We start from the raw sequence: 14687 nt of genomic DNA on the forward strand, positions 1-14687 counted from the left end.
TCTGGAAGTTTCCCCTGGAATGACATTGATGTGTCCAATCCTAAAAGTAACTTTTTTTCTGGGCATGGTGGTGTGTGCCTACATTCTCAGCATTTAGGAAAGAGAGAGAGAGAGAGAGAGAGAGAGAGAGAGAGAGAGAGAGAGAGAGAGGCGGATCAGGAGTTCAAGGTCACTCTCAGCTACTTAACCCTTCAAATAACACATTTGAGGCCAGTCTGGAAATGTGTGAGCTGTTTCGAAAAAAGTGTTGTGTCTTCATTGTTGTTGACCTAATTAACTAAACAGTTCAATGTGTCAATTCATGGAATTCATATATTGTCTCTCCACCAACAAGTATATATGTGTGCTTGTTGTATGTGTAATATACATGTACTGGAGTTCCTAATAGGCATACAAAAGGCTGGCGGAAACACTGTGTTATTTGTGTTACTTGAGTTTCATCCAAAATCCATGCAATGTATCTGTGTCATGTCTAGCATATTTCTTGACATCTGGGAATTAACTAGAACACTGCTGTTGGGATTTTATCACTAAAGTGTCATATTGTATCCCTTCCTACTTTGGCTCATTTTTTTGATGGGCTTATTTTGGCCCTAGATTTTGCTGCAGTTTTTCAGTGAGAAAATGGGTTCAGATATCTCAGGCATCCAAGGTGCTGGCTATAAAAGCACTCATGTAACTGGGGAAGACTTTGCTAAGGAATTATAGAAGTAGACAATGTTCTTGAAGAGCCCTCTTGTAACAGTTTGAACTTTGATCCTTCATTCACATAGACATAGCTTCAAGAGCAAATAAAAAAGTCAAGGCTCCAAGCCTGAATGGAGTGTATTCTCATTTCGCGGGTTCTGTGAAGAAAGCCCTGTTGTGTGCTGGCTGCCCGAGGCTATGCTGACTCTTCAGGAGCCAAAGAGGCAGGGAGCAAGCATTTCAGAGGACGCAACAAACAACCACCTCCAATTCAGAACTAAAAAAAGGGACTGTCTTTATTGAGGGCAGAAGGGTGAAAACAATATAAAAATCACAAGCTTCTCTGTCGCTGAATTCCCTTTGCTTTCTCTGCTTGTCGAATTGGAGTTGGATGTTATCTGCACATTTCCTAAGGGCCCTGATCGGCTCTCGAGAAGCAGTGAGGCCGATTCCTCGGGGAGAAACGCGTCAAGGAGGGAGTACCAGGGTGTCACGGGGCCTACTTCCTTCCCTTCTGCTTCATGTGCACTACAAAATAGTCGTTGCACGCAATGATGAGCCCTGCAACTAGTGACAAAAAGCTCTGGAAGCCGACTTTGCCATCTCGGCACTGGTCCAGGTCCTTCATTATTTTGTCCACAGCCAGGGGGTCCTTCTGATTCTATAAATAAATAAGTACAAATAAATAAATAAGGAACGAACAAAGGAAAACGGTATCAGTTAATGATGAGATGACTACATCGTACCCGATCCAAACAGCTGACAACCTGTATGTAAGCATAACCTCTCAGGTATTCAAGCTAGTCCTCAGTGACTTCTGTAAGCAACTCATCAGAGTGTTTTTGTTTGTCTTGGGAATCCACTTTTAGTAACGACATATTTAGATTGTGCCTAAGAACCACACTTGCCGTTTTCTACTTCACACTTAGATTTAAAAAAAAAAATTCATTCCTGACACCATCATATCATGGTCAGATCCTTAGAAGGGGAACTCTTCATGCAGAAACCACCTCAGATCATTTGAGGGTAAATTTCTGGTCCCTGTGGTATCTGTCCTAAGCAGGTGCTGATGAGGATGCTGGGTTTTAGCTTTAGAGCAGATGCAGCGAGCTCTTCTTCCCTTCATGTGGCTGAGACCAGCAAGGGAGCCGTCCTGTCTGTCTTATTAGCTGTGTAGCCAGAGTACATCACACAACTTAGTGTGTCTTCACATATCAACTACGAATAGAGGAGTCTGGGTGCGAGTGCCCTCTCTAGGATGCCTCCCAGTCTTCACGGACTGAAACCAGGGCCTCCATATGCTAGTTACGTGCCCCGCCGGTGAGCTACTCCTGGCCCTGTTACCATTCTTTGAGTTGGTACACCCATGCCATCTTATTCTCATCATTGGTATAACAATGATGTCATACACTGGACAAGTTGCAAAGCAAGTGTGTGTGGCTGGGAGGGCGACTGGTTGTTAGGCACCAGCACGAGAGCCTGAGTTTGAATCCGTAGCCCCCATGAAAAGCTGGCACAACAGTGCACAGCAGCACACTCTCAAAATTTCAGCAGCGGGGAGGCAGAAACAGACTCACGAAGCTTACTGACCAGCTAGTCTAACCAAATCGACCAGGACCCAGGTCAGTGAGAGACCTTATTTCTAAAAATGTGATAGGCCTGTGAGATAACTCAGTGGGTAAGGGGACTTTCTGCTATGCTGATGATCTAGCTAGACTCCTGTAGCCTACTTCCCCAAGTTCTTCTCTGACCTCCACATGCATGCGATGGTACAGACAGAGATGCATACAAAATAAACAAACAAATGTAAAAAATAAATAAGGCAGAGAATACTGAGGAAAGATACCTAACGTCAAACTTTGACCTTTACACACACACACACACACACACACACAAATGAATTTGCATGGCAGAATCATAAACTCCTCAGTGCATAGCATTAATGCCCTGTGTGGTACAGGGAGAGACAGGCAGATGATTGGCTTTCATATTGTTTCAATGGTCATTAGTTTGGCTATCCCTTTTGCTGCCACATTGGTTAGAAGTACAAGTGTGGTTACTCCTATAAGTCCATGCTATCTCAGAGAGGGAAATAACCTCTAATGCATTAGAGGCTGTTAAAAGGCACAAAGTGCTTATGAATTCCAATGACTGCATAATTAGTGAGGGAACTGACGTGCAATATTTTAAGCGTGCTGGATGCGTATAAACTGCACTAGAGATCTCCTATGGTAAAGGAGTCACATTGTCTACTGGGGGCTGCAAACTCCTCCCGTAAGCTATCAACTGAAACCCTTCTCTATGTAGCTAATTCTGGCCTCACCGCCTGCTTCCTGGCTGTGGTCAGAATGAGTGAAATTTGGATGACATAAGCCATCTACTTTAGAAACAAAATGCTCTGTTAAGGCTGTGAGTATATGTCTAGAATGACGACCCTGTCTGTGCCTGGAATAAACTATTTCGCTGTGTGGAGCACACCCCTTTGCAAACAATCTAAAACTCTATGTTTCTCATGTCACAAAGCCTTGAGTATGAAAAGATCTGTGTCATATGTCACACATGATTAACGGATGTTTTAGCATCGAGAATGCCTCTGCTGATGTGATGGGCTGACTTACAATGAGTACATTTTGCTCCTGAATTTTCTGCTTGTCTAGAAGGATTCAACAAGTTAAAAGTGGGTATGCAAATAATTATGTTCAGCGCCCTCATTTCAGAGAGGAGGGAACCAGGACTAGAGAGTGGAAGCAACCCACAGCTAGATATTCTGAGCCCTTGTCCGGAACTGCAGCATGGTACCTACGCCACAGAGGAACTGAATACTCCAGCTCACTGAGATAGCGCTGGGGCGATTGCAGTTCCGAGGGAGGGGCTGGGTCACTTAGCCGATACTGATGATGTGTAAAAGCAGTCTCCTGCAAAGCCCTGTGTTTACTAGCGCAAGAGTCAGGCCCTTAGGTAATGTGCTGTTTATCAGGCAGATGACAAGAGACCCGATCCAGCCTTTACCATCATTTCCTTTACCCTCAGAGATGAATGCACTATTGAACATGCAGTGTAAGAACTATCCTTTCTTTTCAGGAAGAGAGGAGATTGTACCACAGTCTGCTATTGTATCAGGCGATATTTTGTCTTAGGTGAGCATTAAATTCAACATCTTTCTCCTGAGGACCTACAAAATCGAAGGACCATTATGCCTAGTGGACTCACTGTCTTGAGCGGCATATCTGAAGCTTCCTAGTCTTCAGGGGTTGTTCAGTCTGACCGAAGTGAGGTCAAACCTAGACTGTGCTTCTAGGCTCCTAACTTGACATTTTCATTTCAAATACAAAGCAGTATTTCTAGAGGGAAATTTTGCTCTGATTCAGCCAACAATTAACATGATCCCTTTATGGGCTAGTCCTGGAAAAAGAAGAAAGCTCTTTTCGTCCCTGTGGATTTAAGAGGATTTGAGTACAGCAGAGTTCTCCCAGGCTTTGTAGAGATGAGACTCTGGGTCAACCTGTAGCTCACCCACACATGAGGAGATTCAAGTGGTTTCAGGCGGCAGGTGACGGGAATGTGGAGCGTCTGTCATGAGGGCAATAGCCCTGAGGAGCAGCATCCTTTGACCCATTACAGACTGTGGAAAGACTTTTTTCCTCATGTTGTTCCAGTGGGTGTGGATATTTCCACCCGCAGACTGAGGGCAGGGGCGGAGTCTTTTTCCACGTTGCTGCCCCTGTGCTATCCTAACACTGTCTACTAAGTAAACAAATGAAACATTTCCAAGTAGTGGCCCTACAGGGGAGGGATGGGAGAACAAGGAAAGGGCACTTTGACTTTTAGGTCTGGTTCCAAGACTTTCAACACTTACTTCCAAAAACCCAGGGAACTCCCTTTCCATGAGCACTCTCAGGTCCTCCTTTGTCAAGTAGTCTTTGTCCCCTGCAAATCTGTGGAATGTAAGCATCATGGTTTCCATGGCGTGCTCCATCTGAGAAGGCATCTTGGAGGAGTCTGTTGAAACCTGTCAAAGGGCACAGTGAGACAGTCTGCATTAACTTTGAAACCACACGGACTGAAAGTCTGCAGGGGCAATTGGAAATGATAAAATAGATGGTCTTTTTCCCAATAAAATTCAATCAATCTTGGGGTCTTTTGCTGGTGGCAACAGATACTTCAGGGATTAGACCTCAGAACGTGGGATTTGCCTGGCTGTCAGCTATTCTGCAGAGCTCTTAATCAAGATACAAAAGTTTAATTTTCTCAAAAATCAAGACAAGAGATCTTCCTTTCAACTGCAAAACGCTAAATGAAAGATGTTTCCTTATTTCCCTTGGTGCTGAAAATATGACTCTTAGACATGGCTGAACACCAACAAGCCACAAGTCCAACCTGGTTAACACAGAAACTTCATCCCTCCAGGCATGACGTAGGAACCTGGACCAATCTGCTTCCAGAGGTTAGAAGTGTGCTTCCAGATGGACGTGTCTGCTGGAATGTATACTCTCCTAGCACTCTGGACTTGTTCTCCGGCAGGAGATGCAGCTTTCCTGCCTGAGGACAAGCTTTGTAAAGTTCATTGTCCAGTTCAGCAGAGGAGGAATAGGTAAGAGTGGATGCAGGCTCCTTTGGGAGCCGAGTCCATTTTCAGCAGGTGATGCGGGAGAATTGTCTGTATTCTGTCAATCATATTTTAATAAAACGCTGATTGGCCAGGCAGGCAATATAGGCGGGAAAGCCAGACAGGAAGTAGGGGTGGAGCAAAGAGACTGGGAGTATTCTGGGAAAACAGGATGCTCCCTCCATTCCTGCGCAGATCACTGAAGAGGTAGCATGTAACTTGCCCAGCTGAGAAAGGTATGGAGCCATGTGCTAACATAGATCAGAATAATGGGATAAGATAAGTCATAAGAACTAATAAGTAGCCTGACCTAATGAGCCAATCAGTTTATAACCTTATGGAGTCCTGTGTGTAATTTCTCTTTGGGATTTGCCGGCTGTTGGGGTACCGGGCAGGACGGAAACCCCAACAAGCCGGCCCTCATATTACATATGGCGCCCAGACGTGGATAAATGAATCCACAGAAAGCCTGAGAAAGCTTGGGAAAGAATAGAGTAAAGCATGTTTTGTTGGTAGCAGCAATTTCTCAGGTCTGCTCTGCTTGCTAGAGGCAAGCAAATGCTCTCATCTAAGAGAGGCTTCCTGACTCAGCTTTAGCTGCAAAACTTTGTAGCTCATTAAGAGGTCCTGCCGTGAAACACTTAAACAGTGTTGGTGAAAAGCTGAACGCATGCTTTTCGGTTTTCAGCCGTAGCAGGAAAAAAGCTGCGCTCTTTTAAAATGCTGGTTTTCTGGGCTGTCCTGCCAGAGCAAACTCTGACTCTTTCAGGCAGGCAGTCCGACTGAGTGTGGTCTGTGAGCAGAATGCTGCAACTTGCTTGCTGGCAAGGACCTTGAAACGCCATAGAGTTGTGGCAGTGAACACAGCTCTGGCTGGTACCTCAGCCTTGAGGCTGAAAAGCCAAGGAATGAGCTGGATCTAGCCGTCAAAGCCACGGCTCTCCATATTGCTTAGTAAATTAATGGCTCATGTGGTCAGAAAAAGAAAAATATACAGTAAAGAGAGATTCAAAGAGGAAGAAAACCTCTAAATGGTTTACAGTGTGTATATGCAGGCTAAAAGTTAAAGTTCTTAAAGTTAAAAGGAAAGAAAGAGAGTAGTTGGGTGTGGTGGTACACACCTTTAATCCCAATGCCTGGGAGGCAGAGGCATATTGACCTCTGTGACTTCAAGGGGTAGAGGTAGATTGACCTCTGTGACCTCAAGGTGTGGTAGTACACGCCTTTAATCCCTGCACTGGGGAGGCAGAGACAGGAGGATCTCTGTGAGTTCAAAGACAGCCTGGTCTACAGTGTTATTCCAGGACAAAGATATACAAAGATCCTGTCTCAAAAAGTAAAAGTAAAAATAAAAGAAATAGAGGTTAAAATAAAGCCACATAAAGATGGAAAATGCACAGAGAATCTTCATACTGTATGCTATTATGCTCTCTTTAAATTGTTTGATTGCTGAGGAAGGAGCAACAACTGCTAAAAGACTTTTGTTTATAAATGCTGCTGAACTAACCCAAGATAGGAATTTTGAAAATACCTTGGCTTCAAAACTGAAGTCAAAAGGTATGTTACTTTGGAGAAGAGATTCTGCTTTTGTTTCCACAGAAAGCGAGAGGCTCTGGATTTATTCAGAGTTAAGAAAAATCACCTTTGACCAAGGGAGGCCACCTGAAAAATCTCCGACAGGAATAGATGGCCCAGATGTCTGAGTTCTACATCCAGAACAGATTCAAAATGCTGCCTGAGATGATCAAGACTCACAGGATACTCCAATCAGGACATGAATATAACTCTAAATTTTCTTTAGGTCCCCATAAGATTATCAGCGCCCCCAACCAGCAGGAAGTAGCCTGAAATACTACGCCCACATTCCCAACAAATGGACTATGGGTATTTTCATTTGTTTAAAAAAAAAAAAGAGGGAAATGATGCGGGAGAATTGTCTGTATTCTGTCAATCATATTTTAATAAAACGCTGATTGGCCAGGCAGGCAATATAGGCGGGAAAGCCAGACAGGAAGTAGGGGTGGAGCAAAGAGACTGGGAGTATTCTGGGAAAACAGGATGCTCCCTCCATTCCTGCGCAGATCACTGAAGAGGTAGCATGTAACTTGCCCAGCTGAGAAAGGTATGGAGCCATGTGCTAACATAGATCAGAATAATGGGATAAGATAAGTCATAAGAACTAATAAGTAGCCTGACCTAATGAGCCAATCAGTTTATAACCTTATGGAGTCCTGTGTGTAATTTCTCTTTGGGATTTGCCGGCTGTTGGGGTACCGGGCAGGACGGAAACCCCAACAAGCCGGCCCTCATATTACAAGCAGGACTCTGCAGAGTGTTTTCCTCACAAGCTGGGGTGCAGTGAAAGCAAGGGCCTTTCCCCGTGAAGAGTTTAAAGAGAGGAAAGGAAGCACTAGGTCACTGCGTTCTGGGGCAAAGGTTTCTCCAGGACCCAGTTCCTAACGGAGCTCAGTGTCCACACATAGTTTTGAGTTCAGATGGAGGGAGAGGTTGGCACTTCCCCCACTGAAGAGCAGCAACAGGAACTTGGGATGTGCTTTGGTCTGATTCCTGCTGCTGACAGATGCCTGTTCAGTACAGATCCCCCAAATTCTGTAAGCCACCCCAACACACACACAAGCACTGAACCCTAGAACCTCCCTCATGCTCTGCACATCTCCTTATCACTGACCTAGCTCTCTTTCCCCTTTTTATTTTGCGACAGGGTCCCACTAACTGGGCTAGGATGGCCTTAACTTGAGATCCTCCTGCCTCTGCCTCCTGAGTAGCAGTAGGCCTGGCTCTGAGTATTGTCTTTCACAAAACCAAAGGTGTAGCGCTGAGTTAGTGCATTGAAAAGTTAGGTTTAGGGATTATAATTTCCACCTCTTTGTCTCCAGTAAAGTACAAGAGCCAGCTATAGAAAATGCCACTTCTGAGAGCACTGTCAGTCAGGACCTGGCATGGTTCATCTGCATGACTTGGACAGCAACAAGGTGACACGCCAAGGTGCCTGGTGCCATGAAATCCGGAAGAGCCACTCCTTTCTCCTCCCTTCCTACACTGCTCGGATGTGCCCCACCTCCCCACTCCCGGATATGGGTTTCTGGTGGTGGCAAAAGGCTCCCAGGGAGCCTGCCATGCCTGGATTGATTTGGAAGTGCAAGAATCAAAGAGAACTGGACTGGGCAAGTCACCTAAAGGACATGAGATGCCACCTCAGCCCTTCAACAACCCAGGAAAGGAGCCAGACACCAGGAAGTATACTGCCGACCTAGAGAAGAAAGACCAATGGGCAGGCTAGGGGTTTCCTCAAATAGAAAAGCAGGTCAACTTAGTACTCCCCAGAAAGGCAAGTGGTAAGCCAAGGAAGCCCTGACCTCCCTTCAATGTCCTCTTCAAGAGGGTGAGGTCAGGGTACCTTAGCCAGGAGCGGGTGCTGGGGTCTGAGGTCAGTCCACTCCTTCCTTACCCAGCTGGTTATGAGGTGGCAAAGTTCCTCCGTGAAGCTTCATATCTGCCCTTTGGTCCTCCCTCCCTCCCTCCCTCCCTGGTTTCCCCTAGCTATTTTATTTCCCACACCGGTGAACAGAGCGGCCAACTGACTCCCTGCTTATTCGAGAGTCCTGCAGTAAGAACACAGGGATGGGGGATGGCCACAACGTGAAACTGAGTTGAAATTCACAGGAGATGCCCGTGATCCCAGAGGGCCCTGACCAGCGCCACACACAAGGAAATTGGCCTGGAGAAAGTTTGAAGGGAGGCAAAGGATCCAGGTGTGGCAGGGGCAGTCCCAAGAACTATGAACTGTCCTTTTCTGGGTGGGGCTGGCACCACCGGGCTCACCCCAACTCCGTAGTGAGCTACTAGAGCGCAAGCTTTTCAGGAACCCGAATCTGGCACCGGCACTCTACCTAATACCCCACAAACTCCACTCCGGACAGGGCCCGTCTCCGACTTCTGGTTGGGTAATACTTTGTCAGGAGGGCCTTGGGACTCGGTCTGAGAGGCAGGGGAATCTGTTCCGTGTCCCTGACACCCAATCCCATACCTGGTATACACAATCCGCTGCTGTCGTCCACCCAATCTGCCTTGGCCCTACAGCTGCCTTGGTCAAGAACCACATATTACTCTGTTTTAATTGAGAGACGATTAATTACCATTATAAAACAGATGGCTCAAAGTAGCTGCGATACAGATGAGATTATCCATAGATAGCTGGCAGTCTGGCAGCTCAGAGTTCAGCAGCTAAAGCAGATGAGTTCTGGGAAGGGCGGAGAAAGGGGCCTCAACAGGGCTCACCTATGAACGGCCTGGCAGAGTGCAGAGCACATTCCAGACACGACTGGGGGCGGGGCGCAAGGAATGCTTGTCCTGCTAAGCAGGTCTGGTCGGATGGCCAGGCTTCTCACTCCTGCCTGTGCTTTCTCTTGTTTTCATTCATCATGCCTTCCACTGCCTCATGCCTTCCAGGGATGGACCCGTCTACCTTCGGGTCCACTCACTAGGTCCACTCACTGGCTCCCCGGGATGGACCCACCTGCCTCCGGGTCCACTCACAGGGTCCACTCACTGGCTCCCCGGGATGGACCCACCTTCCTCAGGGCCCACTCACCTTCCCTTGAACCATTTTGTTCGGATGTCTACTTATGCCCTTCACACGTTAGCCTGCGCAACAGGTCTCAACTGTCTCTGCAGAAAACAACTGTTTTTTGTAGCCCTTACACCAACACCTACCTTGCACACCTCACTTACGAGCTTAGGAGCCAACAATGCTCTTATTCTCTCCCTTGGTCTTTCTGGGAGGCCCAGAAGGCGGGAGGGAGTCCTTTTTCTGAGCAATCCCAAATGTCTGTCCTGGACCTATGCCCAGGTCTAGGCTATAAATCTCAGAAGCTGGAGGCCTGATTTACATTGTTCATCTGTATTTTGTCCATCTCATGCTTTTTTTTTTTTTGGAGCCACCCAGAATTAATTAGGGTGTCAGTGAACATAAACATTCATTGTTTAAAAACATTTAGAGTTTCTGTTTTTTTGTTTAGGGGAGTTTGAAGAACTCTTTCTCTTTTTTTCTTTTTTTTAATTGAATCCAGAAAGCATTCTTGAATCTGACCCTTAAAGTATATTTGAAAGAGTGAGTTTAAAATTTTGGCTCAGGCTCTCTCACCAAACAAAACTTGCTTACTACAGACATGATCTGCAAAAGAAAGTTCCAGAAGCAATTCAGTAGGAAGAAAGAACTAAGAAACCTACTCTAACCCAACCAAAAACACCCGCTTTTCCACCAGGAGCTGTCATGATTCAGCCAAAACCAATGATGACCATGGGGACAGTAGGGATTATTTAACTGGAGAGGTAGAAAGTCCTGAACACTGTCTTTAAAAGCAAGTCCCTCCCTCCCTCTGAAGAACTAGCGCCTCACACATGCTAAGCCTGCTACTCCCTTTTGCTTTCGATGGATGATTCCTAAGCTTCCAGGCCTGAGGAAATCTGAAGCTTAAGACAGAGCCCATACTTTAGTCCAGCTTTCCCCAGCACTGTGAACATATTTTATTTTATAATTCTGAAAGAATCCCATTGTTTCCCTTAGCTATGTTTAAATGGATGGACTGTATCCAAGGGCATAATAGCATAACAGTTTAGTGCTCAAAATCTCTCTCTCTCTCTCTCTCTCTCTCTGTGTGTGTGTGTGTGTGTGTGTGTGTGTGTGTGTGTACATCAGGGAGGCATCCAGCCTCAGCACCACCCAGCTCAGCGCCTGACCACACTGGGGTGACTGCTCAGAAGCTGGCCAGAGGCCAGGCATAGAAGGACAAGGGCTCATGTCACGCTGTGTCCGGGGAAAGACAGGAAACAGATCACACAGAAATCTGAGTGAACCCAAATAACGCCAAGCAGACCAAAACCTCCCGTGAACTGACATGCAGGCTCCAAGTCCTCTTTGGCTGCCAGGAGCATCCTCTTTAATCATGTAGAAAGGAGGCTAAAGAGACATTGCTAGGACTCTGCGGGGGAAGACTAGACTGTGGGGGTAATGAAATCTCAGGGAGTCACACGAACTCATCCCTGCACAACCGGCACTATCGTTTGCAGTGTGCTGAAACCCACTGAAGGCCAAGCTGACTGAGAGGGCGTTTGTTTCCACCTCAAACCTCTCAAGCGGAGAAGCAAAGCCCAGTGAAACAGGCCTGCCGCCATAGAACAGCAACCTGGTGGTAACATCAGGTAACCATCAACCGGCTTGTCCCAGCCTTGCCAGTCTAACGACTGCCCTCCCAGGCAGCTCAGTCAAGAAATCCCTCCTTCAGGTTGGTGGCCAGTTCGAGTGTGACTCACTTCCTCTTGGAAACTGCCCGGGAAGATGGCACAGTTCCTCTTTTCCTTCAGGGAGTGTTCTGTCCAAGCATCCACAGAGTATCGACCAGCCAGGCCGCACCCATGGTCTCACAGCTGAGTCACAGGTCTCAGATCACTAGGAGAATCCTGGAACTCTTCGTGCTAACCCCACCCTACAGAATCTAACTTCCCTGGGGTGGGGGTGGGAGGATGAAGGGAGGTGGGTTAGCGAATTTCAGGATTTGGCCCTAGGCTCTTGGTCGATCTGTTACTTTTCTGTTTGCCTTGCCTATCTCGCAAGAGTTCTCAGGAGACCTCCCAGGAAGGTCTGGAAAAGAGGCCAATCCTGTGGCCAAGTTCAGGCCCTGACCTTCAGCTGCAGCATCATATCAAATCAATTTGGGCCTGAAGATTACTCACCAAGCCTGCTCTCACTCCACCTCCTGCTGGGTCCCTTTCTTTAACTCAATAGCAAGAGAGAAACTTGCTAGAGAAAAATCGCCTCACTCCCTCTCACCCCAGAACTTCTTCATGAAGACAACAAACAGGAGGCCTTGCCTTCGCCCTGAGATCCTTCCCCACCAGCATGCAACTTGCACTGGGGCATATCACCTAGCGGAGCAGGACCCTTTAGGAAGGGAATCCTCCAGCTGCCAAGCCACCAGTCCTCCCTGGCCCAGATTGGTTCAAGCAGCCCTGCTGTGGAGAGGCTAGAAACAAATGGACTGAGGTCTGGCTAACTCTAATTAACTCTTTTGCAAAGCAGGAAAGGTGAGAGTGAAGAATAGTACGCCAAAGAGAAGAGGTCAAAGGAACAGCGGCCCCAACGCCAGGGTGGGGTAGCCGCAGACAAGCGTCGCCTCCGCCCCAGCGGGTCTGGGGGGTGTCTGCAAGTGGGATGGCCCCACCCAGGCCCACGGGGCACAGCACTTCCCAAAGCCGAGCTGGAGTTCCGATCAAGCCAAGTAAGGGGTTCCCCTGAGCAGGTGAGGGGTGAGAGACTCACCTGGGCCCGAGGCACAGCAGTCGTTGGAAGAGCTGGACACACAGCGGAGAGGAGCTCGCTGACGGCCTGGAGTCTTTGTACGCTGGGCGGGTGCAAAGGGCGGAGGCGCCCCGGAGCGGGAGGAGCCTGGAGGGCAGGCAGCCGCGCTCCCCACCGGCTCCTCCCTTCCTGCCCCCAACCCCACCCCGCCCCAACACACACACACACACACACACACACACACACACACACACACACACACACACACACGCCGATCACACACCCTTCCCACTCTACTCTGCTGACAGACGAACCTCGCCCGTCCCCAGGGACAGTCCTATTGTAAACGTCCCTGCAAGCAGGAATGCTCTTAGTCTCGAATATTTCAGGGCATCCCCACCCAGGGCCGTGCCCTTCCTCTCGTGTTTGGTTTTAGAAAGTGGGTGAGTGTAGAAATAAGAATCCAGCCGTCCTGCGGGCGGGGCACACTGGCCCAGACCCAGAGCCAAGCGGTTCTCCTGGAACCTACAGGTTTAGGAATCATTTTGTGGATGACGAGGAGGAATATGTGAGGTCCTGAACACCTGGGCGGCTCTCAAAATAGGCCACCGAGTTTGCTCTTGGATCTGATCCTGGCGGTCGGGCCTGGGGTCTCCAAGGTTAAGCGCAGAAGCTAGGCCCCTGTGCTCCTGCCTAGCCTTGGTGGTGGTGTTCCCTCAGTCAGCTTCAGGGGCCTCTCGGATCTCTTGGAAAAGGGTTCACCTTTCCTGATACAGCTTGTGGAGTTGTTGCCCATGTCGCTAAAAAGCAGTTTCTGGGCCTCCTTTTCGACTCTTCTTGACCCTGTAAAGTTGTTTGAAGAAATTTCTAGACGATATTTAAAGAAGACTGAAGTGTCTCCTAACTGACTTTCATCCTCCACCCTGTGCTTATTTTTCTTGTGGTTAGATGCAGACTCCTAGCAGCTGACTGGAGACACAGCCAGTCCCTAGCACCGGGGTTTCCCCCATTTCCAGAGGAAGTCCTGGAGGAATGAGAGATTCCAAAGGAATGAACAGAATCAGGGAATCCTCCCAGCGCCACCACGTGACAGTCTTGGCAGGAGTCAGGAAAACCCAACTTGCTTCAGCTCTCTTTTCTCCAGGGTCTCCTAAACCTCAGCTCTGCTCTTCAAGGGGGCGGTTCTTCCAAATCTTCCTACAGGCCTCCTAGGCCCCAGGTCATCTCCACCAGGGGAGGAAATCCTGCCCTTCCCTTTGGTCCCAGGGAAGATGCAGTTGTATTTAGAATATTTCCACTGCTGGCTTTCTTCAGCTGGGCCACAAGCCTTAGGATGTTTAATGTGTGCTAGGCCCTGGGGATTCAGAAAAGCAAGAATTGTCTTTCCTCTTAAAGAACCCTAACCTTTCTGGGGAGGTAGTAAGTAAAATTCCTGTTCTAGTGGAAGTTTCACCCCAAACCCTGGCATCCATATACTCAAAGAGTCTGGAATGTTCTAGTGGGAGTTTCACACCCAAGCCCCTCCCCTATCTCTCTCCAAACTGCCTAATCTCAGAAAGCCTGCCAAATGACCATCCCTCCCCAAGAGATGCTCAAAATTTTTCCCACGGGGTATTTAAACTGCCCTCCAGAAAAATAGGCGCATGGATTTTTGGTCTCTCTTTCCTATCTCATCTCTGGGGGTTAGAAAGTCATCTGGGAGCATTTTACGCATTAAACCTGGGCTTTTTCTAATTCTGTTTGATTTGGCCTGATTTGGACTGCTGTCTCAGCAGAGAGGCTTACAGGTTGCAAAAAAAATTTCAATTCCCAGTGATTTCAATCTGTAAAAATGTTACAACCTTTAAAAAACGTGTATGGGCTCTGATTGTGTCTGAATGAATGTGTTTCGAAGTTATTATGTGACTGTGTAAGTGTACACACCCCCAGGTGCACATGTGCCGAGCGCTTATGTGGCTCTCAGAGGACAGTTTTTAGGAGTCTTTCTTTCCTGGTTCTGTGGAATTTGGGGATTGAACTCAGGTCATCAGGCTTGCACAACAATATCTGTACTCTCTGAGCCCCGTACTGACTTAA

General features: G+C 47.7%; 1 protein-coding gene across 1 annotated transcript; it reads right to left on the reverse strand.

Annotated features, from left to right (window-relative positions):
* Positions 1-957: 957 nt before the first annotated feature.
* Positions 958-12789, reverse strand: S100a10 (S100 calcium binding protein A10). The gene is made up of 3 exons (XM_048456620.3): positions 12633-12789; positions 4544-4696; positions 958-1348 (listed from the first exon to the last, which is right to left on the reverse strand). Exons 2-3 carry the CDS (start codon positions 4673-4675, stop codon positions 1187-1189), a joined length of 294 nt encoding a protein of 97 aa, XP_048312577.1. The 5' UTR covers positions 4676-4696; positions 12633-12789; the 3' UTR covers positions 958-1186.
* Between the last annotated feature and the right edge of the window lie 1898 nt (positions 12790-14687).

Source organism: Myodes glareolus, chromosome 17, assembly GCF_982192425.1.
Source record: "Myodes glareolus chromosome 17, mMyoGla1.1, whole genome shotgun sequence".
NCBI lineage: Eukaryota > Metazoa > Chordata > Mammalia > Rodentia > Cricetidae > Myodes > Myodes glareolus.

Bases quoted from the DNA above. Each gene is read 5' to 3' on its own strand.
- S100a10 (XM_048456620.3), bottom strand. From the start codon at position 4,675: ATGCCTTCTCAGATGGAGCACGCCATGGAAACCATGATGCTTACATTC. The intron at 1,349-4,543 runs GTAAGTGTTGAA...ATTTATTTATAG, and splicing joins AGTTCCCTGGGTTTTTGGAA to AATCAGAAGGACCCCCTGGC.